A 26618-nucleotide genomic window follows, 5' to 3' on the forward strand; every position below is an offset into this window, starting at 1 on the left:
TCTCTTTGCTGAGCCAGGAATGAACTTTGAAGCCACAGAAGTTTTGTTCTTTTGTGTTTCTGTCCCCCATAGGATCTGCAGATGTGTGGAGCCACTCCTGGCCTCTGCATTTTTTTTTTAAATTAAATTCTTTTATTGGTACATTGTAGGCATACAACACAATTACATTTCTCATTGGGAATTGTACCTTTACATGATGCATCTTGGTTCTTATTTTTTCCCCATTCCTAGCCCTCCCTTCACGCCCTCCACCCTTCCCTATTTACAAAGACTTTATTTCCATTTTTTCCATTTCTCAGCATTTTTCCTTTCCCTTCTTTCCTTTGCCCTGCCCCTCCCACTACCCCTACCCCTTTGGACCTTTTGATGCTTGAATAGAAGAGATATGGGGAAATCAGACTGGCCAGCATGGAGGAGGAGCAGATCACTGCTTCTGTATTGAAGGAAAAGAAAAAAGTGTGGAGAGCTGGAGCCTAGGGGAAGGTACCCAGGTTTTGGTGGCCCTTAGATAACTGAGACAGACCATGAGAGTCACTGGCCTCAGGCCAGCTCCATGTCAGAGAAGACAACCTGGCTTCTATGCAGTACTAAGACTGAATGAGAACCTTGGGGCCAGGGATGTAGCTCAGTGGTTCCCCTGCCTGCATTGCAAGCGCAAGGTCCTGAGTTCGATCCCCAGTACCAAAAAAAGATTATGAAGGGAACCTTGACACTGAGCTGTATCCCCAGCTCTTTTGAAAATTTTATTTGTTGCATTACTGGGGATTGAACCTAGGCCCTATGCATTGTGCTGCATTCCCATCCCTATGTATTTTGAGACAATCTCACCAAGTTGCCCAGGCTGGGCTGGAACTCAACTCATGGTCCTCCTGCTTCAGCCTCAAAGAGTGCTGGGGTTTGGGGTGTGCGAGCTCCCGGAGCTGAGGCCGGCTTGCTTCCTGAGGTGCCTGAGCCCTTGCCCATCCGGATTCACAGAACCCCTGGGCTGCATCCCTCCTGGCAGCCAGCAACCCCAGGGCACAAGAGCTGTGCAAAGGCAGTGCTGGGCACTGGGATGGGCAAGGCAGGGGCGCCTGACTCCTCTCTACCCCACCCCCAGCCTAGAGCAGTGTCAGTGCCCCCAGGGCAGCTCAGCGCTCACTCTCTGCCAGGTGCTTTGCCAGTTTCTGCTCCCACAGACACGCAGGCTTCTCACCTGGGGCGTGTGACGCCTGAGGGCACAGAGCCTGCAGTGGTAGAGAGGGGCGGTCGGGTGGGGTGGACAGGAGGGCCGGGCTGTGGGAGTTCCTGGGCCGGTGATGCGGGCCTTTCCGAACCCGGGTCCAGTACTGTGGGCAGCACCTGTGCTTCCTGCGTCCAAGGGAGCAAACCCGAGTTAAAGTTGCAATGAAGCCGGCTTCGTGCTCGGGCTCGGCCCCAAGCACACAAGGCGCCCTCCCGCCCCCCCTCAGGGTTTGGCTTGCTCCTCCCCCAACTCCACCGCGCTGGAAGGTACAAACCCTACCGGTTGGTAAGTGGGAGCCGCCAGCGGGACTCGCACTCGGAGGCTTCCTGGCGGAGGTGACCTGGAGGGTGGATGCTGACGAATGTGGAGCCCCCCTCCCCGAAACTCGATGGGGATAAAGCAGGCTAGGCTGCATGTGTCTGGCCAAATAGTGTTCGCTTTCTGCGCACGCTCAGAAACACGGGGCCATCCACAATTATCAGGAGAAAAGATCCGGTATTTTGAAGGAAGTAATAAGGTAGTTATTGTGGAAAGGATCATAGCTTTGTTGGACTTCTTTATTTCTCTGGCTTTTTAATTTAATTATTCTTGGGCCAGGGATTTAGCTCAGTCCTGAGTTCGATCCCCTGGTACCAAAAATAAAATAATTTCTTGGTGGTGTGGAGAGTGGAGCCCTACAGTCTTTAAAGGGGTGTGTGATGGGACAGGGGAGGTGATAAGGGCAGGTTGAGCTGCCCCACACCTCCCTGAAGGTCCCTGACCAGGTCCCCACCAGCTGGAGGCGGAGTTTCTTGGCCGCTGAGGTGGGGGCTGCCCAGGCCTGGTTCTTCTACAGCTTCTGCCCTACTCCATCCAGACCCCGACCCTGGGGACACAGCCCTGCCGGCTCTTCCTGTTTAAAGAGTGGAGCTTGTGTGCGGAAGAGTGAGCTAGCTCAGCCCTAGGCACCAAGTGGAGCTAGGCTCCAGAGCTGAAGGGACCCCAGGCCAAGAAACGCGGGTCCAGCTGCCCAGACGTGCGGGCCTGGGTGAGAAGGCAGGCTGGAGGGAGCGTTCCGTAGTGCTGGCCTTTATTTCACCCCTGCCCCCAATCCAAGGGAGCCAGATTTGGTCTGTAAAATCACGAAAAAACCAAGGTGCGTTCAGTTAGCTACTGGGCCACAGATATCCGTGGTTACCCAAGGAAGGGCCTTGACCACCCCCTCCCTCCACCGGCTCTGGAGAATGTCAATCCTCTGTCCCCGAGAGACAGGTAACAAGTGGCTGCCTCAGGGCCCCCAGATCCTGAGGGATGAGCCAGCTGCCCGAGTCCTTGGTTCTAGGGCCCACTGTCCCCAACAGTCAGGCAGAGGGTGATAGGAATTGTGAAACACCTCAGTGGTTGGACACTTGCAGGCTAAGTCCCAGTGATTCCCTTTCCAACACCAGAGGCAGGCTTGACATTAGCTCCTATTGTGTGACTGTCATTTTTGACCTTTCATGTCCACAGGGGGTTTTTGTTTCCTAGCTGTTCAGACTGCTAGGGGTGGGGGCCCTTATAGATCTCACTGTCGTGGGGCACATTAGCAATTCCTCCATAGGCAGCAAACAGGAGCAGAGGAACTGTGCTGAGCCAAGTGAAAGCTGTCAGGTCCAGAGTCTCGAGTAGGCAGCCTATTAGGTAGCTGCCTCACTCAGGAAAAGCTTACTGATCCTTACCAAGATAAATGAAGTAGGGGCCAGGGATTTAGCTCAGTGGTTTCATTGCCTGCTGTGCAAGCGCAAGGACCCAAGTTCAATCCCGGTACCAAAAAAAAAAAAAAAAAAAAAGATAAAAGAAGTAAACAAAGCCTGGAGGTCACCCTGGGTCTAGGCAACTACCCTCAAAAGAGGAATCTGGGGCACCAGCCTACTGGAGTTACCAACAGCCACTTCCACTTTTAGGGGTGCAAGGCTAAGAGAAGGGGAAAGAAAGAACCAAAAAGGAGGCTCTCTTGGACTTTCTAACTTCCTTTGGGGGGTGCCACTCAGGATGCACGCCTTGGACTAAATCTGAATCCCCTTGTTAAAATGGGATCAAGTTTATTTACAAATATCTATATAATTTGAGTGACAAGTCAGGACTTAACAGAAACAGACAACGAAAACATTCTTTCTAAAGGCAAGTTTCAGGCATCAGACTTTCCCCCACCTGTCAAAAGCAAGACACAAGCAGATCTACACTCACAATGAGGTAGGCCTGTGGACACTGGCCTTCTTGCTTCTTGGAACTGAAAAGTCATGAAACAGCCTTGGCTGCTACACCTTCAACACTGAAACCACGTGGGGAGTGAACCACTGGGGCAGGTCCCCCACACAGCAAATCCCTGGACCCCCAGGAAGTCCAGCTGGGGACACAGCTGGGTGAGCAGCTGGTGGGAGTCCCTGCCCCAGCGAGACTGCAGTGGAGCCCTCTGATCTGAATCGCCAGACCACTGGGGGTGTGATTTAATTTTGGGTCTTCTCTGGTTGGTTTCTCTCCCCGCTCTGTGCTTTGGCCTCTCAGAATGAAGGTTTCCATGGCCGCAGGTGGGGAGGCCATGGCAAAGTGGCTACAGTGTGACAGTTTTAATAAAAATTTTATTACACAGCCATAATGTAACTGACACTTCTCCAAATTCAAATGATACTAAATACAGATCTACGTGGTGGATCAGAATGAGTCCAGCAAATTGTACGGATTCTATTTTATGTCTTTTGAAACCAGATAGAAAAAAAGTCCAGGTTCGACACGGTGGAAGAGGTCCTAGCAGCTCCGGGACTGTGGAGCGCAGGCAATGTTTAACAGTCTGTGATTCCACATTTACACACGGTCTATAAAGAGCTTCGGCCATGGACTCTTCAAGTATATATGGTTTTAATGAGTCCATCGCCACTCCTCTGCCCAGCCACCCTGTGCACAGCTACCACACAGCCGCGCCACACTCACATTACCAACTTTACAATCACAACACGTCTTTAAAACCATCCACTGCCGCTTTTTTAAAAAATAAAAAATGTAAACTAAAAGCAACACTGAGGCTCTACTTAACCCAGAAGTGTTATCAAGTTCATTTTTATGTTTAAATACAACTTAACTCCATGATTTCCCACGAGCCCCCTTCCGTATACAAAAGTAGAGTGAAGAAGTACAGAGCAGAGCGTCTAGCGTCCTCTCCTTCCTGTGGAAGTCAGCAGCTAACGCTGCTTCTGTAGCTCAGTTCCTGATATATATAGTCAGCTGTACTTTGTTCTGAAAAGATTTGTTAAATGCCACTTTTATTTACACTTGGAGCTTTACACCTGAGAATGATTATCGAGCAGTCAGCTTATCTCTTTTCAAACATTTCCTAACGACACACCTCTGCTGGCTTTCCCCAGCCACACAATACACACGCTTACCATGTAGCTATGCAGACACCCACACAATGGCACAGGTCGCTAACATCTGCAACCTCAATCTGTTTGTTCTCCACATTCATGTTGAATTTCTCTTAAAAAACAAAACAAAATGGTATTCTTGCCAAAACAGAATCCCCAGGAAGAGACAGGCACACACTCTATGCTCAGCTGAGAAGCTGCAGGCTGGACCCCTGCGATGGGCGGTGCTTCTGCGGCGTCCCCAGGCCCCTCCCACCGGCAGGACACTGCCTGGGGCTTTGCTCTTCGGTGGGCTGGGCGCTGCGGGGAGGAAGGTACAGCTACAGCAGTCAGGCCTGTTTAGTAAGAAGAATCACATTTAATGAGTTTCTTTCTTGCAGTTTCAGATGCTAAAATACAGCTGAAAAAAATCTGAAACAGCTATAGACTCATGACTGATACAAAGAGTACTGCATTTTTAAAAAATGATAAAAAAAATCCACACACACACACACACTCTCTCTCTCTCTCTCTCTCTCTCTCTCTGTCTCTCAAATTAGACCCCCCTCCCTCCCCACAAATGTACACTTTTTGGAAATTAAATTGGTTTTGAAAACCCCTCTTCTGCAAAGAGAGGAAGAGGACAATGATGAGGAGAGGAAGCAGGGCTGCAGGTGCCCAGTCCCTGCTCCCTCTGCAAGGGCAGGTGCCAAATGTTCTGCGGCCAGGTCTGGGACAGCATGGAGACTGATCCATGCTGTCACTGTGGCCGCCAGGGGCTCAGCGAGTATCCCAGCTCCACGGTAATACTGAATGCGTGCAGAGTGGCCAATGGACTATGCTGGTTAAAAAAAAGAAAGGCAAACACAAATCTAAAAGACATGGAAAAGCCCACAAGAGCTCAGAGCCACACTGGGCGGGCCTGGAGTCAGTGGAGATGGTGCAGACGGAGTCTGTACAGCAAATGGTTCATGTTACAGACGACTAGCAGTTCATGGAGTCTCTTCCCAGTTCTGCTGCTGCTCCAGCCCAAAGAGGGCAGATCAAAGGGAAAGAGGTAAGCTGGGAACTGATGGGCATGCGGGGTCAGAAGCAGCAGGCTGGGCTCAAATCAGCCCTCGTCGCTTTTTGTAGTCTTCCAAGTTCAGAGATCTCCTTGGAGCCCCATCCTTGGCAGGCGGAGCCTTGGAGGTGATGGCCAGAGCCTTGGACTCTGGAAAAGAGGAGCAATGGCCTGTGAAGGACCTGTGCAGTGGTGCTGCACTCCTTGGGTCCTTCGTCGCCTACCCCTGTGCTCTCGTAACACAGCTGCCACCTTGATGGCCCTGGCCCCAAGGTCTGGGCAGCAGATACCCCATCTCTGCCCTACCTCAGTCCTCAGCCACTGACACCACCCCACCTCATACCTGAGCTGGGGACCTGGAGGTCGATCTTCACATCAAAATCGTGCACTTTGAACAAGTCTTCTGACAGGTCACTGGCTGACTTAGAATTCAGATCTTTATCCTTCCCCTGACCCTGTAAGAATAGTCAGAGGCGCAGCAGCCATTCACGGCCCACGTTCTTGCTCAGGCTCACTAGGTTTCCCCACTGAGGGACTTTCTGCTTCCTTCTTTCTTCTCTGTCTCCCCCCACCCCCCCACCCCCCCCAAGGACAGAAGGGGCTTGAGACAGAGTTTTCTTTTTCTGAAGCCTTCTCAGCATTCAAAGTGAAGAAAGGGAAGGCTCCTGTCTGTGGTAGATGCAGGAAGTGAAGCTGCCTTCTGACCCAAGATCTCAGAGCCCCCGGGACAGTTGGATGCTACAGGAGACTTAAATTAGGTAGAGCCTTCTTTACAAGAACAGTTTCTCTTCCTCTACCACTTTTGTTTTCACTTTCCCAGCTGCCTGGCCCCTCCGTGTCAGCTACTCCTCCTAAGCACCTTACAGGGCAGATGGGTGCAGTATTCTCTGCGTCTCACATGTGAGGAATCTGCCACAGAGGCCCAGACAGTGGCCCTAGGTGAGCACTGGTGTTGGGCTTAGAGTTTAGGTTGTCTGCTCAGTACTGCTGAGCACATTCGCAAGTAACTGGGATGGAGAAAGGGCTACAGGTGAGACTCCATATTCCTCCAGGTGGGAAAATGAAGCCCAAACCAGGTGAGGTGCTCATTCAGGGTCCTGGGCAGCAGCCCCAAGATGGCCTTACACTTGCCTTGCTTATTTCCTTGGGAGCATCTGGTAACACTCCAGAACCATATTTTGCGTTTAGCTGGGCCAAGATGGCAGCTTGAACAGCTGGATCCCTGGACTGAGAGAGAAAAATCAATTATTTCAGGGGCTGTCCAACATACAGAGTCCCGCTGCCAGACTGGTTCTCACCTACCACTACTAACATCACAGGCTCACGGTGCACCCAGCGGCAGCTCACTGGAGCCTCCTCAGGTAGCAAAATGGGGCAAGTAAGGGCTTTAAAGCTAAGCCCAGCCCAGCCAGGCCCAGGCTAAGGAACCTATTATAAGTTTAGCATCCATCATCTGAGAATCTAAAACCCAAAATGCTTCAATACCCAAGAGTTTCTGTGCACTGAAACTGGCTCCATGTGACAGGCTGCAGTCACACTGAAAACATGATGTAAAATTACCTTCAGGTGACGTGTATATCATGTATATGAAACATAAATGAATTCTGCATTTGGACTTGAGGCCCAGCCCTAAGATGAACCCCAAACTCCACAAACACTCTGGTCCCACCATTTTTTTTTTTTTTTTTTTTTGAGTCAGGGTCTCACTATGTAGCCCAGGCTGGGCTCAAACTCGTGGCAATCTTCCTGCTTCAGCCTCTTGAGTGCTGGGATTACAGGCGTCTGGCACCACACCCAGTGGTCCCAGCATTTTGGGCAAGGGACACTCAATGTGTGAAAGTTTGCTGCACTGCAAGCCTGCCCTGGAACAAAGGGGCTGGCCCTGGGCTTTTAAAAGCCATGCCTGTTCTTACTACCTATATGCCCTACACCAAAATTTAAAAAGGCAGTATCCAGACCCAAGAGCTGAGGTGAGCAAATCCCAGCTAGGCAAATATTATTTTTAACTTCTCTATTAATTTCCTAATGAGATTCACTGTGTCCTAGAATCCAGGGCCCGCCTGACGACGCCCTCCTCAGCACTCACATTGGAGACTATGGTTGGCTTGCACTGCCGCCGAGTGAAGGGGTCCATCTGCTGGTTTCTCATGTTGTGACTTTCAGCCTGAAACAGAGAGCTGAGTTAGGGAGCCATTGAGCCGCCTTCCGCACTCACCCGAGCTTGGGCGTAAATGGCATCTCTGCGAGGCATGACAGAGCAGCAGCCTTCTCCCAGCCTTTCCTCTCACAGGCACTGAGCAGAGGGGAGCAAGAACCGCAAATCAGCTGATGGAAACAAGCAGCTGTGCAGTGGACTCCAAGGGCAGGAGAGAGCACGGGGCAGAAGGAAGGCCTCTGGCTCTCCATCACACACTGCTGAGTGACACGGGTGTGTATGCGGACAGGGCAGGTGCACTGTGCATCTGCGCGCACACCTTATCTTCACAGCTGACACCAAACCTAGGGCCACACATGGCCACGATTTCCTGTCATTTCATTCACGTTTTCTTAGGGAGCACATGAAGCTTCCTTACCACCAGTGCCTTCTCGGACTCCACGATGTTCCACTCCCGGTTCCGCTGGTTGATGTAACTGGGGAAGGAGGGAGGAGCATGAGCAGGGGCTGTATGGGGAGGGAGGAGCCGGCCAGCCCTGAGCAGGTGTGCGGAGCTGCCCCTCACTGTGGCTGAGGCAGAGGGGAGGCCCTAGCAGAAGAGGCCGGGATGCATACCTGATGGCAGATATGTTCTTGGTCCGCTGGCGGTCCAGGGCCTCGGCCCGCTCCTCCAGCTCATTGAGCTGGTCTTGGATTTGCTTGGCCTTGTCCTGATCTCCCAAGTCCTCAGCCATGGCCTGCACAGAGATGCGTGAGCTCCTGCCACAGCTGGTTCTGCAGCCCAGACCTCTTAGTCTGGCGCAGGCCAGGTACCTCATGTGGCAAGCACGGAACCGAGAGGTGACAGGTCTGATTCCCCCCAGGAGGACACCTCACACATAGCCACTAGGCTCGGGGACAGCACTCCACAACCAACCTGAGGAGCCAGCACAGGGCGAAGCCACTGTAACAAAGTTCACCTCATTTGGTCGTGTAGAACAGAAAATGACCTACCAGAATATAATTTGTTCAGATCCAGTGCCAGATACTACCCTGAGGGTTATTTTAATTAATTAATTAATTTCCTTTTTTGAAACAGCCTTACTAGGCTGGCTCAAACTCAAGATCCTCCTGCCTCAGCCTCCCTAGTGATGGGATTATAGGTGTGTGGCACCATATCTGGTTCCTCAGTTTATCTTATTACATGAAACTAAAATAACTGAAAAGTAAGCAGAATGGAACAAACAAAACCTATTTCAGTACAAAGAAAAATGACCAAGGAACGCTGCCTAAGTGGCAAGAATGCACTATGATGCTTATAATCAAGATGAGACTTTTTTTCCACTCCTGCCAACCACAAACCTGGCAAAGGATGAAAAAGCTTGATTTTGCTGGGGCATAGTGGCAGATGCCTGAGAGCCCAGTACTTTGGGAAGCTGAGGCAGGAGGATTTCAAATTCAATCCCAGCCTGGGAAGTTTGGCAAATTAGCAAGCCCTGGCTCTAAATTAAAATTAAATAAAAAGGAATGGAGATATATTTTAGCATGAAGACCCCTGGATCACTCCCCTGTATCACACAGAAAACAACAACAACCTGATTTCCCCTTATAGGATGGGCAGAGAGGCTGAAGCACAAGGCCTTACCTTTTCCTTCAGCAGTTGAGTTTTCTTCATAGCATAGTTGGGTGGAGCTTTTCTGAACCTTTCTTTCTCTTTTACAATCTGCAACAGAGAGGAGATACCAGGGATGAGGTATTCCTGAACTACTGTAGTAGACAGGAGAAGTGAGCCCGCTTTGGAGGCAAGCAGCTTGTAAGTGGGGACTATTCCTCCTGCAGCAGTGTTGTACCCAGAGAGTGAGTGAGCTCATTCTGAGAAATACTACACTGCTTCCAAGGACCCAGTGATTCTTCTGCAACAGTCGGAAGGGACGTGCAACAAGAACAGAAGCAGCTGGAATACCTGGTACCATAAGGCTAGCAACCATCCAAGAGGATGGAGATCAGAGAATTGTGCACAGTGCTTTGGAGAGAGAATGCTTTGGAAAGATGAAGCCTAGCAGAATGCACCCCCCCCAAGACTTGAATAAACACAGGTCTGTGTGGCTCCATCTGTACACAGAACGTACAGAGAGACACCCGATAAACTCTAATGAGGCAGCAACGTAAGCATTCCTTTGCCTTCACACCTAACTAAAAATGTCAAGATACAGGGAAAGAAAGAAAATCATGGCTTCTGTATACCAGTGAATGCGATAAAGCTCCAGGCTCTGGGGTACTAGGTTTCTTACCTCTTCAATATCCTGATCATTGAATTTATAATTAAGAGCTTCTTTAATAGATAATTCCTTTTTGTTGATTTCATCGAGAGTGGGCAACTGCATGCCAGCAGAGAACATCTGGACAGAAATATGACAAGAAGTCATTAGTTAGAGATGTGGGAGAGCTTCGGTCTCCACACACACCCGCCGGAAGTCTCGTACTTACTGCTTCTTGGCCAGGGATTTAGCTCAGTGGTTTCACCGCCTGCTACACAAGTGCAAGGACCCGAGTTCGATCCCCGGTACCAAAGAAAAACAAAAACAAAAACAACTTACCGCTTCTTTCCACTTCATGAACTCACTCTCAGTGAATTCCTGGTTGGAGACAAACTCTAGGCGGAACACTCGTTGGTCACTCCCATGCCTGCACAAATGAGAGACGGCATGTCAAAGAACATGCATGCGCACAAGTGAGGCAAGCCTGCCGGCTCTACATTATAGCCAAGGCTCTTCATCCTGCTGCCTCTGAAATACTCTCAAGACTTACAAAACGTTTCCAATGCTAAAGCACCAGCTAACATCAGTGGACCTGGAAGACCTGGGAGTACAAACCAGACACAAAGCACAACCCCGCCCCCCCAGTTGGTATTATAGCTGAGACTTTGATTTTACACAGCTAGTAACAGAAGACACTGGCCAGTGCTTCAAGTCAACCGACATCAGGAATATGCTAAGCAGGGCGTTTTCCAAATGACAAGAAAACTGTTCGGAGCAGAAGAGCCCTGTTTTTTGCTGACCACTGTGCTAGCAAAGTGAGGGGACCCAGTACCACTCTCTGAGGGACAGGGTTCATCAAGGCCACTCCCCAGCCCGACTGCCTTTTTCTTGTTTGCTTGTTTTTGCAGTACTGGGGATTGAACCTGGGGGCCTTCGCTCTGAGATACATTCCCAGCCCTTTTTGAGATGGAGACTTGCTAAATTGCTACATTAACCAGGCTGGGCTCAAACTTGCAGTCCTCCTGCCTCAGCCTCCCATAGTGGTAGGATTACAGGTGTGTACCACCACACCTGGCCCAACTGCCTTTTTCTTAAACAAACCTGGGGATGTGGGGAGGGAGAGACCACCCTAGCCAAATCTGGCCAATGGGCAGCCACGTCTATTACTATTTGCTGCATGATCCTGGCAAAGTAAAATAATAACTCGGTTTATGAATGCTTCTGTTTACAAACAAAAACGTTAGTCAAAATTTTGCTTCCGTTTGCAAATTCTGCCTCGGGTGACAAACATGACCATGGCCATCTTCCCCACACAAACAAATGTAGCCATCTTCCCCAAAACTGTAAAAAAATATTAGGTTCGGAAACGAAGGCACCACTGTACTTCTACACCTTTCTATGGCGGGGCGGGGGAGATTTAGCTCAGTGGTGCCACTGCCTGCCTCATAAGCACAAGGTCCCGAGTTTGATCCTTAGTAAATAAACAAACAAACAAACAAACAAATAAATAAAATTCTCAGGTTCCAGGAGGGGGAGATTTTTTGTTTTTCCTGAGTTCAAAAAATTTTTCGGTTTTTTTTTAACACTATGTAGTTCAGGGTAGCCTTGAACTTGCGGTGATCCTCCTGTCTCAGCCTTCCAAGTGCTGGGATTCTAGGCATGTGCCACCGCACCTGAGCATGGCAGTGATTTGGGTGCATCTGGTTTGTTCTCTCCTTTATTCTGATGTCTATAACAGTGCCTGGCACATAGCTGAAATTCAGTAAACAAGTGTTGGGTGAATTTTCATTTTACTGAGGAGGAAACTAAGTCCAGAAAGGTGCCCAACTTGTCAGAGATGAAGTCAGGTGAGTGACAGAGTGAGGACCAGGCTCAGGAGGTTCAGCCTGCTGGGTTCGGGTAGGGCCTCTCAGCCCTGCCTGCAGCACATACTGCACTGTGCACCCTCGCCCTCCCACAAGGAGAGTGTGGGTTCTTCCCTCACAGGCAGTGCTAGACCCCAGGGGAGACTGCACACAGGCTTCACCACTGATGGCAAAGACAGCCCAACAGGCAGGGCCTACTGGGGGAGAGAACAGAGGCCGCCCCAGAAGTGCCTCTCACCGCAGCTGCAGTCCTTTGTTAGTTCTGGTGCCGCCCAGCTGGTAAACTTTGGCAGTTTCTACAACACCTGTGATCTCAGCAACCTAGGAGAAAGCAGAGAATTGGTCAAAAGCAGACTCCTTCAGTGCTTTCCACACCAGTCCAGCATCGGCCCCGTTACCTGGACACAGACAAGTGACCTGTGCCGAGAGAAGCCGTGGGTGCCAGGTGTTCCGGGAGACCAAAACATGAGGAGTCTTAAGCCAGGGGATGAAAGCTGCAGGAGTAGAGGGTAAAGACCCTGACAGACTTTCTTCCAGCTAACTCTGCCTGACTCCAGGATGTACTCAGGACTTCAGGGCCTTTTTTCTCTTGAGACTGGGTCTTGCTACGATCCCCAAGCTAGCCTTGAACTCCTGGGCTCAACACATCCTCTTACCTCAGCCTCCCGAGTAGCCGGGGCCACAAGTACCTGCCACAGAGCCTGCCTCAGGATGCTGTGCTAGGGACTGACCCAAGGTCCACCACTGAGCTCTAATCCTAGCCCAGAGCCCCATGGGGAGAATGGTTTTTATTGACCAAATGTGAGGACCATGGAGACATTTCTGTTGCCCAGTGTTCCAGGATGCAGCATGGCTATTAGTTAGCATGAGAGGAAATAAACACATTAAAACAAAAAAGCCAGAATCAAATAGCTATGTTCTAGCCATCCACCACAGAAGCAGTGCTGGAATCTACACTATAACCTGTATAAGGCTGGAATTCTTTTATTTATTTTTAATTTTGGTACTAGAGATTGAACCCAGGGCCTTTGCACTCAGCTACATCTCCAGCCCACCTTTCCCTTTTAAATTATGAGACAGGGTCTTGTGAAGTCACTAAATTCACCAAGCTGGGCTTGAACTTGTGATCCTCCTGCCTCAGCCTCCTAGAGGCACCACCACACCTGGCTATTTTTCTCTTCATTTCCCTGGCCTAGAAGTCACTTGGTATATAAGATGGAAAATTTTTATTCATTTATTTTTCAGTTGAATAAACCTAGATTATGTAATTCCCAATAAATAATTCATAAATGTCTCCCTTCTCCTTTTTATTCTGGTACCGGGGATCGAACTCAGGACCTTGCACTTGCCAGGCAGGCAGCAGAACCACTGGGCTAAATCCCCAGCACCAAAGTGTCATGAAACATGGCTAGGAGAGATAATTTGGTTTTTGTGTGTGTGTGGTTTTCTTTTTTTGATACCAAGGATTGAACTCAGGACCTTGCGCTTTAACCCCAGCCCTTTTTTTTTTTTGAGAAAGGGTTTCACTATGTAGCCCAGGCTGGCCTCAAACTCGTGGCTATCCTTCTGCCTCAGGCCTGAGTGATCGGATTATAGGTGTGCGCCACCATGCCTGGCTCCCTTCTCCCTTTCACACTGAAGGAGGGCACAGAAAATGATTCCAAATTCAAACCCACCATTCTCCTGGGCTCCAAGTGCTCTTCCTGGCAGCAGGTCACAAATAATCCCTAATCACAAGTTTGTACTGTCCTAGGGCGGCTCAAGTGGAATCTATTCTCTAGTCTGTTGAGCTGGGAGCTTGTGTCTTCCTCAGGCTTGTGGCTTAAAGACTTAGTCCCTAGCTTGGCACTACGGGGAGGCAGTAACATGTGAAGATGTGGGGGACCTGGTGGGAGGCTGTAGGTCATGGGGCCCCCAGAGTGAGTGGCTTTGGTCCACTGTGCAACTGCCCTGATGCATGGCCACCCTCCCAGAGACCTACGCCTTAGGTCTGCCCAACTATGAGCTGGAGCCTCCAAAACCATAAGCCAGAGTAAACCTTTCCTTTTTTTTTTTTGGTACCAGGGATCGAACTCGGGACCTTGCGCTTGTGAGGCAGGCGGGGGAACCACTGAGCTAAATCGCCGGCCCAACCTTTCCTTTTGATAAAGTGATTATCTCTGGTATTTAGTAAGGAAGGTGACTAACTCACAATGGTGGCAGAAGAGTGCCTATTTGTTCAATAGCTCCTACACCCAGCAGAGAATCATATTTAAAACATGGACAAAGTTCAAAGAGAGAAATTCCTACCCGGTAAACTGGTTTACTGTTGTGGTTTCCAATGCCAATCCGTACAAAACATCCAGTGACAGTTTTAGCAAAGAAGGGCATATGACACCAGCGCTCTAGCTTATGCCGAGATAATCGCACCCGATTCAATTCTTCAGGCAAGGAGACTGGCTGTGATTTGGGAGGGATCTCTTCTTTCCTGAGAGGGACAGAGGGGTAGCGGAAGTGTTCATCATGAAAACAGAATGAGACATATCTGTATCATCCAATTCTCATAACCTAACTGGTAGGAGAAATGCAGCCCCAGAGAAGAGTTGTGATCAGGGTTGGGGATTTAGCTCAGTGGTTCTGTCACCTGCCTTGCAAACGCAAGGACCTGAGTTCGATCCCCGGTACCAAAAAAAAAAAGATAGTTGTGATCAAACTGTGCTCCTGACCAGAGGGGACTGATGGAGGTGACAGACATCACTTGCCCCTGCCAGCCCAGAGGAAACGTCCCTCGCTGCTGTGCGACTGCAGACACTGAACATAGATGAGACCCTGAGACCTTGCTGCACATCCCTCAGTGCCCCGACCACTCCTCTAGGCCACCGTGCAGCTTACTCTTCCTCCTCATCAGATGAGGACGTGCGGGACGAGCGCTCTGACTTCTCACTGGACTTGTCATCCTCTTCCTCCTCCTCATCGTCAGAGTAGACCTCACTGGTTTTTAATGGCTGTTTTTTGGCGAGGAGCTCAGCTAGAAAGAAAGGGGAAACATTTATATAGCTGCGCTCACAAGAAACAAAATCTTTTTTTTTTTCCCTAGACAGCATCTCACTATGTAGCCCAGGTTGGCCTCAAACTCACAATCCTCCTGCCTCAGCCTCCTAAGTGCAAGGGTAACAGGCGTGTGCCACCGTGCCCAACTCATCTTTCATTTTTGAAAAGAAACTGAAACAGGACAGAGGACTCAAAGTGACAGCTCTACCTCTTTGGGCTGGCCTGCGACAACCTATGCAAGTCACACCAGAATGACAATCCTCTCAGCCTGCAGAACAGGAAGCCTGGAAGGGTGTTACTAAGTGAGCAGAAAAATTCACAAACACTGCTGACAGGTTTTCTTTTATTGCACTCAAAATGCTTGAAGATGGGCAGGAGAGAGGGGAAAAATTTTGATTATCTTCAGAGAGTTTCTCAGAAAACCTTTGAGTTTGCAACACTCTCTGTGATGAGCACAGGAAAATGATCCAAAGGCCCTCAGATAGGGGAGTGCTGAATCACCTGTTACACTCAGTGAACTACTATGCAGCTATAGAAAAGGAACGAGACATGAACAATTCTGAGCCAGAGTGTTTTTCTTTTTTCTGGCCTTGGGCATGCTAGGCAAGCACTCTATCGTGGAGCTGCGTTCCCAACCCTAGGAACAACCACGTAGCACATTTCAGGTGTGCTGTTCACAGTGTCATCATCTCAGCTACTAATTCCCTCTCTCCCAGCTCTGCTGCTGCGCCATGAGCAGCCTGGGCCATAGGTCAATAACCAGAATGGCAATGTTCCAATGGAAGAGCTTGTGTTCTCTTGGGTGGGGACTGAACCCAGGCCCTGTGCATGCTGGGCAGGTGTCCCACCACTGAGCTACCTCCTCACTCTCCAGAGAAACTCCATTTACAAACACAGACAGTCCTCATAGCTACCTTCAAGTTAGGAGCAAGTTCCAGGATGCATGGCTAGGAGAAAACAGTGAAAAAGAAAAGTGTGTACAGGGCCAGGGATTTAGCTCAGTGGTTCCGCTGCCTGCCTGGCAAGCGCAAGGACCTGAGCTCAATTCCCAGTACCAAATAACATAACATAACATAACATAACATAACATAAAATAAAATCTTGGTAACTTTTGGGCTGGGGATTTAGCTCAATAGTTTCGGTGCCTGCCTCGAAAGCGCAAGGTCCAGAGTTTGATCCCCAGTACCAAAAAAAAAAGTGTGTACTTATGCTACTACTAACCTCAGACAGGAGGAAATCTATATCCCTCTGTTTACCACACAAAACAGAAGAAAATAAAACAAGCTGGGCCTGATGGTGCACATAATCCCAGTACTTGGGAGCCTGAGGCAGGAGAATCACTGTAACTTCAAGGCCAGCCTGAGCTACTTAGACAGTTTGTTTCAACCCCGCAAGAAAACAGTAAGGTGTGTTGGCCTATGCCTGTAATCCCAGCACTTTGGGAGGCTGAGGCAAGAGAATCACAAATTTGAGCCCAGCCTAAGCAACTGGCTCAAAAGAAAAACTTAAAAAAAGGCTGTAGATATAGCTCAGTGTGAAGGCCCTGGGTTCAATCCCCAAGACTGCCAAAACAAAACCCCAGGGCCGGGGACTTACCTCAGTGGTTCCGACACCTGCCTCGACACCTGCCTCGCAAGCGCAAGGACCCAAGTTCAATCCCCAGTACCAAAAAACAAACAAACAAACAAAACCCCAACACCCCAAAAACAAAGAGGGATATATAAAAATGTTTATAAGACTGGCCACTATGGGAGAAAGCAAGGTATGAAACAGGCATAAAAGTTAAACTTCTCTAAATATATCTTATGTGATACTGTGAAATATACAGTCTGCCAAAAAATGTATACATACTTCAGCAGTTTGCCATACTGATAAACATCTGGAAGCTCACGGCCACCACTGTGAGCACCTCTTGTAATGGCAGAGGCCAAATAACTTGTATTAATCTCATAGCGTCTCAATAAATTTAGTATTAAAATATGTATACAAGTTTTTCTTTTCCTAATGTGTTTATTTTTTTTGCTGAACTCTGTATAGTAGGTTTTTATCCCCTTTCCCTCCTAAAACCCTTGAATCTTTCAAAGTTATAGTGTCTTTTGTGCACTGAGCTGACTGGTGGCCGGAAGTGCCTAGAGGGCTTCAGGATAGAAAATACAGTAGTTGTGGAGAAACCGAGGCAGGTCTCTGGGGGCAGGGGGCAGGGAAGCTCTGCCTGCCCCCCACATCTCCTTGGCTGCGTCCTCTGTGATACTCTTTATGAAGCACTAGACACGTGTCACCCAAGCCCTGCAGGCCACACTGACAAACTCACTGAACCCACAGGGTGGTGGAAGCTGTGATCCGGCCTGCTGCTCAGAAGCACAGGTCAGCAACCTCATGCCCACATCTGCAGGGGTGGAGACAGCCATGACGGAACATCTGCAGCTTGTGCACTGGATGCTACTTCTGATAAACAACGTCAGAGCAGAACTGACTCAGAGCAAACCCAGCTATGTCTGCTACAGAACTAATTCTTTGCTTGATGGTGGAAGAAATCTACACACTTCTGGGGGTCACAAAAGTGTTCTGTGTTGATGAATGTTAAGAATACACAAGAGGGCCAGGAATTTAGCTCAGTGGTTCCGCCTGCCTTGCAAGCACAAGGTCCCGAGTTTGATTCCCAGTACCATAAAAAAAGAAAAAAAAAAAAAAGAATACACAAGAGGGGGTCAGGTATTTAGCTCAGTGGTTCTGCTGCCTGCCTCAAAAGTGCAAGGTCTTGAGTTCGATTCCCGGTACCAAAAAAAAAAAAAAAGAACACATGAGAAATTGAGTTTGTGTTTGGTTTTTCCTCTGTATCTACAGACCTTGTTTAGTATATTTGACTTTAGAATTATGTATTTCACATAATCATAAAATACTAACAAAAAGTCATCTGTAAACATCAAAAGCAAAATGAAGCCAGGTGTGGTGGCGAAAACCTGTAATCTCAGCACTCGGGAGGCTGAGGCAGAAGGATCGCTATGAGCTAAGCAAAATGAAATAAAATATTAATTTGATAACATATATAACCACACAGAAGGGACAGTAACAAGTGACTTTTTAAAAAGTAGTCAACTGAAAGACACATGTCCACTGGAGGACAGCCAGCCCAGAAATAAACCCTGGCACACGCAGTCAATGGATTTTTCACAAGGACGCCAAGACCATAGATGGGCTAACGAGAGTCTTTAGCAAAGGGTGCAGAAAATGAAGTTACGCTTACGTTACACCCTATATAAAAATTAACTCTGGGCTGGGGATTTAGCTCAGTGGTTCTGGCGCCTGCCGCACAAGAGCAAGGTCCGGAGTTCGATCCCTAGTACCAAAAACAAAAAAAAATTACCTCAAAATGAATCCAATACCAAAATGTTAAGAGCACAAACAACTGTAACACTCTTAGAGGAAATCACACTGAAAACCTTCATGACACTGGGTTTGGCAGTGATTTCTTGGCTACAACACTGAAAGCACAGGATAAAGAAAAATTAAAAGGAACATAAATTGTACTTCCTGAAAATTAAAAACTTTTGGAGCCAGGGAGGTAGCTCAGTGGCGCCGTGCCTGGCTGGTAAGCACAAGATCCTGAGTTCAATCCCCAGTACCACCAAAAAAACCCTCAAAAAATCATTCTTTATTTTTCTCTTTTTTTCCAAAGTGCTGGGATTACACACATGCAGCACCACAACCAGCTAAAGGACATTATTAAGAGAGTGTCTGCTTGGGCAGTTTAGCAACTTAGTGAAATCCTGTTTCAAAATAAAAAGGAGATTAAAAAAGGGCTGAGAGGCTGGGGATTTAGCTCAGTGGTTTGACCGCCTGCTGAGCAAGCACAAGGACCCGAGTTCGATCCCTGGTACCAGGAAAAAAAAAAAGGGCTGGGAATGGGCTCGATTCCTAATACCACAAAAAAAAGAGTATGATGGTTAATCTGACTGCCAGTTGGATTGGCTTGAGAGATTAGTAAAGCACAGGGGTGTGAACTTGCAGACTCGCTACCATACCTGACCCCTTCCTTTTTGCCTCCCTGCCCTAGGAGGTGTGCAGCTTGCTTTTGCCATGGCCTGCTCACCACAGTTCTGAAGGAATGGAGCTGCCTTACCCTGGACCAAAGCCTGTGAAACGTGAGGTGAAATACACCTTCCCACTTTAAGTTGTGTGTCGGGTTTTTTGCTCCAGCAGCAGAATAAAAGGCAAACCATGAAACAAGACAATATTTGTGAAACATATCTGGTAAGGGATTAATATCCAGAATATGTAAAAAACTCCTGCAACCCAACAACAGAAACAATAAAAAAATCTGATTGAAACATGGGGGAAAGGCTTGGAAAAGACATTTCTCCAAACAAATTGTAGCTGATAAATACATGGAAAAGGATGGCCAACATTACTACTCATTAGGAAAATGCAAGCTGAAAGCACGGGGGCTACGACTGTAATACAGTAACAGAGTGCTTGCCAGCACGCAGAGGCCTCTAGGTCCAGCCCCAGCACCGCCTCAAAAGCACCTATCAGGGTCCTTGTCAAAGGAACTTATTGCCATTGGTTGACAACTTGAGTATCAACAATAAAGATAACTGCCATGAACTGAAACACATGAACTACGTTAAAATCGGCTGGGCCAGGGATTTAGCTCAGTGGTGCCACCACTTGCCTCACAAACACAAGGTCCTGAGTTCAATTCCCGGTACCAAAAAAAAAAAAAAAATTACCCAGACCTGGTAGCAGAAGCCTGTAATCCCAGCACTGCGGAAGGCTGAGTAAGGGAGGAGGATCACAAGTTTGAGCCCAGCCTGGGGAACTTAGTGAGACCTTGTGTCAAAATAAGAACTATGAGAAGTCTTTCTCGGGAAACAGACCAGATGATAAATGAAGAGCGAGTGAGAGACTGGAGAACCACCACTGGGTAACTCCCAGGGAATGAAATGGGTCCACGTGATGATCACCAAGGGCTGTCACCAGTGGACAAAATGCAGTATTGTTTCCTTTTCTTGGGGCACTGTGGCCAGGCTTTTTGCCATGTGACTTGGTAGTTCCAGGTCTTCAAAGCTCCACGGTGACAATGTGACAATTCTAAGTCTAAGCCTTAAGAAGCGCTGTGTTTCTCCCCGCCTACATCATCATTTTTGGTCCCAGGGATTGAACTCAGGACTTTGTGCTTGTGAGGCATCTCCAGCCTTATAATTCTGCTGTCATCAAGATACCAAGAAGAGAGATAAGGGAGACAGACTCAGTTCCCACAACAACCCTAGCTGAATCGCAGGTGTGTGAAGAGGAACAGGGTAGTTTGTTACCTCATATTATTGTGGTAAAAAGTGAGAGCTGGTAATATCACAAATGAGAGACAATCACATGTTATGTATTTCCTGATGGAAATAGATAACACTACCTAAAATTACCCTTTATCCTGAAACAAAAACCAAAATAAACCCAAATCTAATTACCCAGCTCTAACTACCAATTTACAGAAAATTCAAGAGAGTCGAAGAACACATCTAATACTACCAATAAAACACAATTAGCAGGCCAGGGACTTAGCTCAGTGGTTCTGCTGCCTGCCTTGCAAGCGCAAGGTCCCAAATTCAATCCCTGGTACCAACAAACAAACAAACCAAAACCCACAATTAGCACATGTGAAAAACTGTAACACAAATGATTTAGTACATTAGCAGATATGTTATGGGGGGGGGCACGTGGGGATTTAGCTCAGTGGCACTACACCTGCCTCACAAGTGCAAGGTTCTGAGTTTGATCCCCAGTGCCAAAAAACAAAAAAAACGTTATAAGGCAGGGAGGGGTGGGAAGAAAAGTGGAGAGATTAAGTAATTCAAGGAACACATTAATAAAATAGCAACACGTGGGCCTAAATCCTGATCAAAATAATCAAATTATCATAGAGAAACTCAAACACTGACTAGATATCTGATCATATTGTAGCCAATGAGGTTTATCCAAGGCGTGGTTATTGCTAACTGAAAACTAAAATGAGAATATTTTTAATTAACTAATTAATTAGTGTAGTAGGAATTAAACCCAGGGCCTTTACACTGAGCTACATACCCAGCCCCTATGTTTTTGTTTTGTCTTGAGACAGGGTCTCCCTATGTAGTTCAGGGTGTCCTTGAACTCATTATGTAGCCTAGGCTGGCCTCAAACTCGTGGCAATCCTCCTGCCTGAGCCTTCCAAGTGGTGGGATTACAGGTGTACACCACCACACCCAGCTCCCTATGTTTTATATTTTTTGAGACAAGGTCTCACTAAATTGCACAGGCTGGACTTGAACTTGCAATCCTCCTGCCTCAGCCTCCCAGAATGCTGAGATTACAGGCATGCACCACGATGCCTGGCTCAAGAGTATTTATGAAACACACACGGAAATATTTATGGTGGAAATATGATGCAGAGATTTACTTCAAAATATTTTGAAAGGCTAGATACAGTGGCACACTCCTGTCAACCCAGCTTATCAGGAGGTGAGGCAGGAGAACGGCAGGTTCAAGGCCAGCCAGAGCAACTCAGTGAGATCATATCTGAAAATTAACTTAAAAAGGGCTGGAAGTGAAACTCAGCACTTCCTGGTTTAATCACTAGTACCACAGAAACTTAAAACTAAGTTTGTTTTAAGTGACTGAAGAGGGGTTCACAGATTTAACAAGATGGCCATGGTGAGTGCAGAGATCAAAGGAGCACAGAACCTCACCACACTACTGTCTATTTGGAATTTTCCATTATAAACAGCTAAAAAGGGGGAAAATAAAACTGGGCACTAGAAGTCAAATCACATGATCAGAGATACATGGTAAACATCACAGTTCTCCCACTCACCTGTCCTGTTCTTCCTTTTTTCTCGCTCTGCTTTCAGCTCCTCCATGGCTTGGGATTTCTTATCTAGTTTCTCATCCCTCTTGGAACGCCGTTCCTTATTGTGGGATGTTACCTAGGAAGGACAAGGATGAGTAGGGTGGTCTCTTTACTAAGAGCAGATGATAAGATTCTCTATATATCCAACAATTACATAATACTTTCAAATCCTCCAAGTGTATGGGCTACAGAAACTTCAACAGGCGGAAGGGAAGAAGGCGCCCCCTTGTGGACAAAGAGGATGAAGCCGTAAAATGAGCCCCTTTTACCTGCCTAATAAGCAAGTTTACTTTTTATTCTTAAATTTTTTTTTGTTTTTTTCTTTTAGACAGGGTCTCACTATGTAGTTCAGGATGGCCTTGAATTCACTATGTAGCCTAGGCTGACCTCAAACTGGCAGTGATCCTCCTGCCGCAGCCTCCTGAGCACTGGGATTAAAGCTGTGGGCTAACACATCCAGCAACAAATTTAAGAATTGTCCCAATAAACTCTTTCTAGAAGAACATCCTACATTAGGATCTAATATTTGCTAGTATTTCACAATGAATGCAGAGACGACCGATTTTCCCAGCTGTATTTATACTAAGTCTAGGATGACATACACTTGGGGAAATATCACAACCAATCTGGGAAGCTGGGGTAGGAGGGTCACCAACATTCCCTGCAGAGACGTCACACTCGAGCATATTCCCCAGGAAATGCAGACCTAAGGAGCAGAGCAGTGTAGCCACTGGGGAAACATTAAGTTCAAATGAACCCGATACTGGGCAGACATAGGGAACAGTCCTACACTTGCATACTAAGGCTGGTTAAACACACACACAGACACACACATACACAGACACACACACAAAGACACACAGACACACACACACACGCCCCACCCCCAAACGGAGGTGTACTTCCTGGACAGCGAGGACCAGTGGTTCTCCTACCTGAGATTCTTGAATCTGTGTCAGCTTTTTCTTTTCCTGTTCCTCTTCTTGCTTTTTCTTTTTTTCTTTCTTTTCTTTCTTTTTGGCTGTTTTTAGTTTTTTCTTGATTTCAAACCTGGTTAAAACATATTTACTTCGTTTTTTTCAAAGCAAAATAATATGTAAAGACTGATTTCTATTAAGTAGGAGACAGGATATATACATATATATCTTGGGGACAGGAGTGAATAAACATTTTGGGCTTCTTGTAAGAAACTCCAATGTACCACATTAAGTACAGTAAATCCACTGAATAGAATACAATAAAAGCACTTGAAAGCATTAAGCTGAATAGTGGTCAAATGAGAAAATACTCAGGATACAGTTGTGCGCATCTTCAGACTTGTAGTGACCCCAGTTCTCCCACAACCTTCACATAACAGAAGAAAGTGGTTTATTCTTGGATCAAGTTCGGAAGCAAATCTAACTACAATGAGTCCTGTTAAAAAGATAGTCATTGGGCCAGGGATTTAGCTCAGTGGTTCCGCTGCCTGCCCTGCAAGTGCAAGGACCTGAGTTTGATCCCTGGTACCAAAAAAAAAAGATAATGTCATAGCCCATAGGTACCCAGGACAAAGATTCTTTTCCTTTGAGTGCTGGGGCTGAAGCCAGAGTCTGGAAATGTGCAACAGGTGCTCTAACTCCGAGTGGCACCCCCAGCCTAGGATATGTTTGAAAAATACCACTTCCCACCTTTCAGCATGAGGAAAATGGTCCATCTCAGCACACATGTGAACAGATATGCTGTCCTCTTAACTGCCCAAACAAAAACCAGGCTTTTATGAAACGAAAACAATTACTTGTGAACTTAAGAAACTTCACAGAATAAAAATAAACTCTCTTCATATCCTAACATTCTAACATAACCTCCCAATTTTAAAATTTAGCACCCCCTTTGTGGTACTGGGGATTGAACCCAGGGCCTTGCATATCCACCTTTTTTTTGGTACCATAGATCAAACTGAGGGCCTTGCTCTTGCAAGGCGGGTGGTGGCACCACTGAGCTACATCCCCAGCCCTCCACCTCTTTTCTTTTCTTATTTTGAGACAGGGTCTTACTAAGTCTCCTAGAGTGGGCTTGAACTTGTGCTCCTCCTGCCTCAGCCTCTTAAAGAGTGCTGGGATTATAATGTGCCACATTCTCAGATTTTATTTGGTTCTTAGTATTATGCTACTTAATATTTTTTGCATGTTCTTTTCACTCATTAATAAGGCTGTTAATGTACATTTATAATGTAGGGGCCAGGGGATTTAGCTTGGTGGTTCTGTCACCTGCCTCACAAGCACAAGGTCCTGAGTTCGATCCCTGGTACCAAAAAAAAAAAAAAGTATAATGTAAGGTGGGGAGCACTATTATGGGTCAAAGGCAAAATTAGAAAATAATTTTAAATTATTGAAGATGAGATGAGGCATGCTGGCACATATCTGCAATCCCAGCACTTGGGAGGCTGAGGCAGGAGGATTGCTGTGAGTTTGGGGCCAGCCTGGACTACACAGTGAGATTTTATCCCTCAAAATAAAATAAAATAAAACAAAAAAGAAGCTAATAATAGCTTATATTTACCAACAGAGCTAGGAGACAACCTACAATGTGGGAAAAAATTTTTAGCAGCTGTACATCAGACAAAGGACTACTATCTAGAATATATAAAGAACTGAAAAAAATCAGACCCCCCCCCAAATTCAAAGACCCAATTCAAAAATGGGCATCTGAAATGAACAGACATTTCTCAGACAAAGAAGTAAAAGCACCAAATAAATATATGAAAAAATGTTCAACATCACTGGTCATTCCAGAGATGCAGATGGAAACAACACTGAGATTCCACCTCACCCCAGAAAGAATGGCTGCTATCAAGAAATCAACCAATAACAAATGCTGGTGGGGCTGTGGGGAAAGAGGAACCCTGCTCCACTGCTGGTGGGAGTGCAGACTGGTGCAACCACTGTGGAAATCAATACGGAGATACCTCAAACAACTAGGGTTGGAAGTCCCATTTGACCCAGCTATCCCTCTACTTCGTATCTTCCTAAAAGAATTAAAAGAATCATGCCACAGTGATATATGTGCACCCATGTTCATAGCAGCACAGTTTGTAATAGCTAAAACTTGGAAACAGCCCAATTGCCCATCAAATGGAGACTGGATAAAGAAGATGTGGGGTTTTTTTTATAAAATAGAGTACTACTCAGCCATAAAGAATGAGAAACTAGAGACATTTATAGCTAAGTGGATGCATATTGAGGCCATCCTCTTAAGTGAGATAAATAGGACACACATGTGTAAATACCGAATAGTTTCTCTAGTGTGAGAAACTGAAAGTGTAAATAAGGATTAAAATAATTAAAATGGATCTGGAGATTTAGCTCAGTGGTTCTGGCGCCTGCCTCGAAAGTGCAAGGTCCCGAGTTTGATCCCCAGTACCAAAAAAATATAATAATAATTAAAACGAATAATTGATAATTTGAAATAGGAAAAAGTCCAAAGGTGTAGGGATGGGGGGAGGGGAAAGAGAAGACGGGAAAGGAAATATTATGAGAAAAGAAAAGAAAATGGAAATGAAATCTATGTAAACAGGGAAGGGTGGAGGGGGTGGAGGGGGTGGAGGGGGTGGAGGGGGTGGAGGGGGTGAAGGGCGCACAGGCAATGGGGAAAATATAAGAACCAAGATACATCACGTACAGGGCACAAGCACCCAACGATAAATGTAAATGTATTGTATACCTAAAACGTACTAATAAAAGAATTTTTTAAAAATAGCTTATATTTACACACTGTTCTTAGGTGTATCATCTTACTCAAAAATTACAATGAGGAAGGCCGGGCATTTAGCTCAGCGATTCTGCCACCTGCCTCACAAGCACAAGGACCTGAGTTTGATCCCTGGTACAAAAAAAAAAAAAAACCCACAAAAACCCCAGCTAAAAAAAATTACAATGAGGGCCAGGTGTGTAGCTCAGCGGCACAGCACCTGTCTGGCAAGTGCAAGGTCCATCCTGTGTTCAATCCGTGGTACCAAAAAAACCAAAAACCAAAAAACCAACAATGATATCCCACACATGGTGGCACACACCTGTAATTCCAGCACTCAGAAGGCTGAGAGAGGAGGATCACCATGAGTTCAAGGGCAGCCTAGGGCTACATAGCGAGTTCAAGACCAACTTGATCTCATAGCAAGACCCCGTCTCAATCCCCAACCCGTGCCCCCAAAAAGACTTATAATCATCCCTCCTGAGGAGGAAGGTGAGGTCAGATGAAGTAAGTGATTTACTCAGCTCACCTGGTCAGTGGGTCTAAACTGAACCACACAGACCAGTGATGGCGAGCCTTTCAGAGCTCTCAATGATACAGCCTGCTCTCCTGACTAACATGAGGGCTGTTTCTCTTTTGTTTTTTGTAGTGCTGGATATCACATCCAGGCCTTTGCACATACTAGGTGAGCACTCTACTACTCCCCTACATTTCCAGCCCTAAAATGTCAGCTTCTTTCCACAATCAGGATACTCTGTACACTGCAGGACTCTGGAGGAAGCCAACCCCTGAAAATGTCACCCCGCCCCTGTGCTGCTGGCTAGAGAACAAGGTGTTAATGGTGGGTACACACGGGAACTAAATGAGATCCTTCAAAGACCACCATGAAATAAAAAAGATGGGGAGCCAAGTGTGGTGATGATCCTTGTAATCCTAGCACTCTGGGTAACTGAGGCAGGAGAATCACAAGTGCAAGTCCAGGTCGGACAACTTAGCAAGATCCTGTTTCAAAATAAAAAATCATAAAAGGGTTAGTGGCCAGGGATTTAGCTCAGTGGTTCTGCCGCCTGTCTCACAAGCG

General features: G+C 47.0%; 1 protein-coding gene across 1 annotated transcript in view; it reads right to left on the reverse strand.

Moving 5' to 3' along the window:
* Positions 1 to 3802: 3802 nt before the first annotated feature.
* Rtf1 (RTF1 homolog, Paf1/RNA polymerase II complex component) overlaps positions 3803 to 26618 on the reverse strand; it is a 60078-nt gene continuing 37262 nt past the window's right edge. The window contains exons 5-18 of the mRNA XM_004861612.3: positions 22747 to 22861; positions 21776 to 21887; positions 14773 to 14908; positions 14191 to 14368; positions 12140 to 12222; positions 10376 to 10463; positions 10070 to 10177; positions 9424 to 9501; positions 8415 to 8536; positions 8218 to 8275; positions 7731 to 7808; positions 6776 to 6871; positions 5988 to 6099; positions 3803 to 5794 (exon numbers count right to left, since the gene is read on the reverse strand). Of these exons, the coding sequence (XP_004861669.1) occupies positions 5688 to 5794; positions 5988 to 6099; positions 6776 to 6871; positions 7731 to 7808; positions 8218 to 8275; positions 8415 to 8536; positions 9424 to 9501; positions 10070 to 10177; positions 10376 to 10463; positions 12140 to 12222; positions 14191 to 14368; positions 14773 to 14908; positions 21776 to 21887; positions 22747 to 22861 (1471 nt within the window). The 3' untranslated portion in view covers positions 3803 to 5687. The remainder of the gene's footprint in view (positions 5795 to 5987; positions 6100 to 6775; positions 6872 to 7730; positions 7809 to 8217; positions 8276 to 8414; positions 8537 to 9423; positions 9502 to 10069; positions 10178 to 10375; positions 10464 to 12139; positions 12223 to 14190; positions 14369 to 14772; positions 14909 to 21775; positions 21888 to 22746; positions 22862 to 26618) is intronic.

This window comes from Heterocephalus glaber, unplaced genomic scaffold (genome assembly GCF_053883595.1).
Source record: "Heterocephalus glaber isolate CG9 unplaced genomic scaffold, H.glaber_assembly_v1.0 deba00000809, whole genome shotgun sequence".
NCBI classification, from domain to species: Eukaryota; Metazoa; Chordata; class Mammalia; order Rodentia; family Bathyergidae; genus Heterocephalus; species Heterocephalus glaber.